Here is a 2887-nt window from a genome sequence, read left to right on the forward strand (position 1 = left end):
AACAACAACAACAACAACAAAAACAAACAAACACACAATCAAATAAATAAAAAATTATCATACAAAGGATGCGCCGTACAACTACTGCTGTTACAGGCATTGCTTTTCATATCCTTACCCATTTCTTCCCCTTCGTTCCCCAGCCAACATCTATACTGATATAACAGATGTAGACGGGGCGGGGTGGGTGGTAAACGCACCAGTATGGTACAAACGCAGGCCATAGTTCGGTGCATATGAGAAAAAAAAATCCACTCTCTATCTCACTTCTGCGGCGTCTCTCTTACGCTACAACGACCACTTTACTTCTGCATTGAGATCCTCGTATATGCGAGAGGGAAGTGGGAACGTGACCAGTAGGTCCGTCTCTGACGCGCCGTTAATCCAGTGCACCACCTTTCGTTCCGCATCTGCGAGCGACAGTACCAACACTGAGTTCCCTTCATCGTCGAGCGGCTCCAGCTCAAAGTCCTCGAGAGCCAGTGTCTGCCCGGGCACCTCTAGAGCGCGGGCCAGGGCCTCCTCGCTGTTGAGCGCGTGCCGCGTGCGCGCATCGATGGCCAGAGCGCCCACCGCCACTTTACTACCACCAATATAATCCTCAGGCAGTTTGACGTGCTTTCCCATCGAATCAGTAGCTTCTGTTTGTGCCAGAGCTCCGTGAACTGCTTCGCCAATGGATTCCCCGGGTGCGATATTGGCGTGTACGACCCTTGGCCCGAATGTACATAGCGTGACGGGCATCCCACTCACAACGCGATAGTCAACTCGGCGTCGTATATCGGCGAGGTCGTCCTTGCCGTCTTCCTCAGCTGTTGAGGTGTCACGCACCAGCACCACTGACCCGTTGAAGTGCGGCATTGCGAGGTGCAAGCTGCGTACAAGCGGACAGAATGCCTCGCTGTAGGAGGCGAATATGACGATAGGCAACTGCATCAGTTCATTATACACAGTGCCGAATTTAGTGTCAACATCTGGACCCGTGGGGCGTTCCACATACATTGGTGTGGGGAAGAGCTCCTTGAGAAAACTCTGCAGCTGTTTGCCGCTGTTTTCTGTACTGAAACCATCGTTAATATTGAAGAAAAATGGTTTACTTTCCTTTAGGCTCTCCATCAGCTTCTTGTTTTTCTCCAGATCATCAACAAACTTTGCGTAGATTGCCTGTGACGCCGGACGCCGCAGCAGCGTAGCCGGGGCGCAGGCATCCACGTTGTCTAGCTCAACGTGCAACGGCAGCGGCGGCGGGGGCGGGGACGCCGTTGCGTTATCTGCGTTTCGGCTTAACTTCAGTGCGGCGAGGTAAGGTAGAAAGTGTGGCGAGCTCTGCCACGGGCGTGCCATGATGAAACCGTTATATACAAACGGCGTAAAAAAATCACGTGCCTTGCGCGCGCGGTGGAGTAGAGTGTTTCTCGCTATCTCCCGCTCAAACCGCGTGTTAAGGAACTCGAACATGCGTGTGCAGTACACGAATGGTGCGTGTGTGGCGAAGAAGCGTGGCCGCTGCGGCACTGCCTTGGGCGGGAGATCCGGTAGCTTGTAGTTGCGCGCCGTGTGCACGAGTCTGTCGGACGGGGCGAGGGGGATGTGCCGCATCACGCTGTAGTTGACCTCTTCCCAGCGTTTGAGGAGCGCATCTGGCAGGAAGTCTTCCGGGATGATGTCGAGGTTCAGCACGTTGAAGAGATTCGTGTGGTAGACGCCGGCAATCCACGAGCCGCCCTTGTCGGCGCGGACCGCCTTTTGCAGCATCGAGCGCTCGGTGCGCACAACAGTCCCGCCGTGTTGGTTGAGCAGATCGCTCACCTCCACATCGCTGTTGACGAAGTAGTCGTCGTTGAAGAACACATGAATCGGCGTCATGTTGCGCAGACGGAAGAGCTGCATCTCGATGGTGTGCGAGTCCACCGTGAGCCGCATGCCGTACGGCATCACGACGTCTTGGTGCACCGTCGTCACGCGCTTGTGCTGGCCGCGCGTGCCATCGGGAAGGCCCGAGGGGCAGGCGGTGCTCATGAAGTTGCGCGCGCCATCGATCCAGAGCGGGTGGTGGCCGGGCGACACGATCCGCAGCCGGCCGCGGTGCCAGCGCATGTGCTGCTCCACACTGCGCATGCTGTAGCGCAGCTCGTCGCGCTCGCGGTCGCGCGCCGACGGTGTGCCTACGTTGCCNTTTTCCATGAGGGACAGCACGTCGGCGTTGGTGTGGGCCTCAGCGAGCAGTTCCTTGCCGCGGCACCACGAGCCGTCGTTTTTGCGCGTATTGTACCACGCCGCCTCGGACTTCTGAACCGTCTCGATGCACCGCCGGACGACTGTGCGGCGGAACACGTGGTTGACCTCCGTGCCATTGACAAATGTGTAGACAAAGTCCATGTCGCCGTTCCGCTGCTCGAGCTCCGCCGGTGTGTACGTGTGTCCGCTTGTGGTTAAGCCGCCAAGCGCCGCAGCATTGCGTGGTGCCGTTTCGCCCTCGAATACGATGCGCTGCCCGTCGCCGTCCGTCGCGGGGCCATCCTTGCTGTACGCAAGTGTGCGCGAGTACCAGGTGTACGTGATGTAGCCAGCGAGTTGCACCAGCAGCAGTAGCAGAAGAAGAAAGGCCTTCTGGTAGCTGATGAAGCGTAGGTGCAAGCGGCGCTTCAGTGGCCGCCAATTCCGTCGATAGTGTGCACGTTGATCACGCATTTCAGAACTCCAGTGAACTGCACTATTTCCTTTACTTTCACTTGGGCCTGGAGAGGCCAGCCAACACTCCTTTCTTTTGTCTGTGTGCTCTTCCGCACTGTTGTTTCAGCCGCCCCTCTGTGCGTGTGATGGATCCGAATTAGCCTCCCGGTTGGTTGTGGGTCTCCGTTCCTCACTTCTACTGATTAGCGCCCCC

General features: G+C 57.0%; 1 protein-coding gene across 1 annotated transcript; it reads right to left on the bottom strand.

The window, feature by feature from the left end:
* Positions 1 to 288: 288 nt before the first annotated feature.
* DQ04_09571020 (putative ATP-dependent chaperone) lies at positions 289 to 2691 on the bottom strand (the record flags this gene model as incomplete). Its single annotated transcript, XM_009315981.1, has 1 exon — positions 289 to 2691. The coding sequence occupies one exon, from the start codon at positions 2689 to 2691 to the stop codon at positions 289 to 291; it is 2403 nt and encodes an 800-aa protein (XP_009314256.1).
* Between the last annotated feature and the right edge of the window lie 196 nt (positions 2692 to 2887).

Source organism: Trypanosoma grayi (genome assembly GCF_000691245.1).
Source record: "Trypanosoma grayi strain ANR4 Tgr_957_V1, whole genome shotgun sequence".
NCBI lineage: Eukaryota > Euglenozoa > Kinetoplastea > Trypanosomatida > Trypanosomatidae > Trypanosoma > Trypanosoma grayi.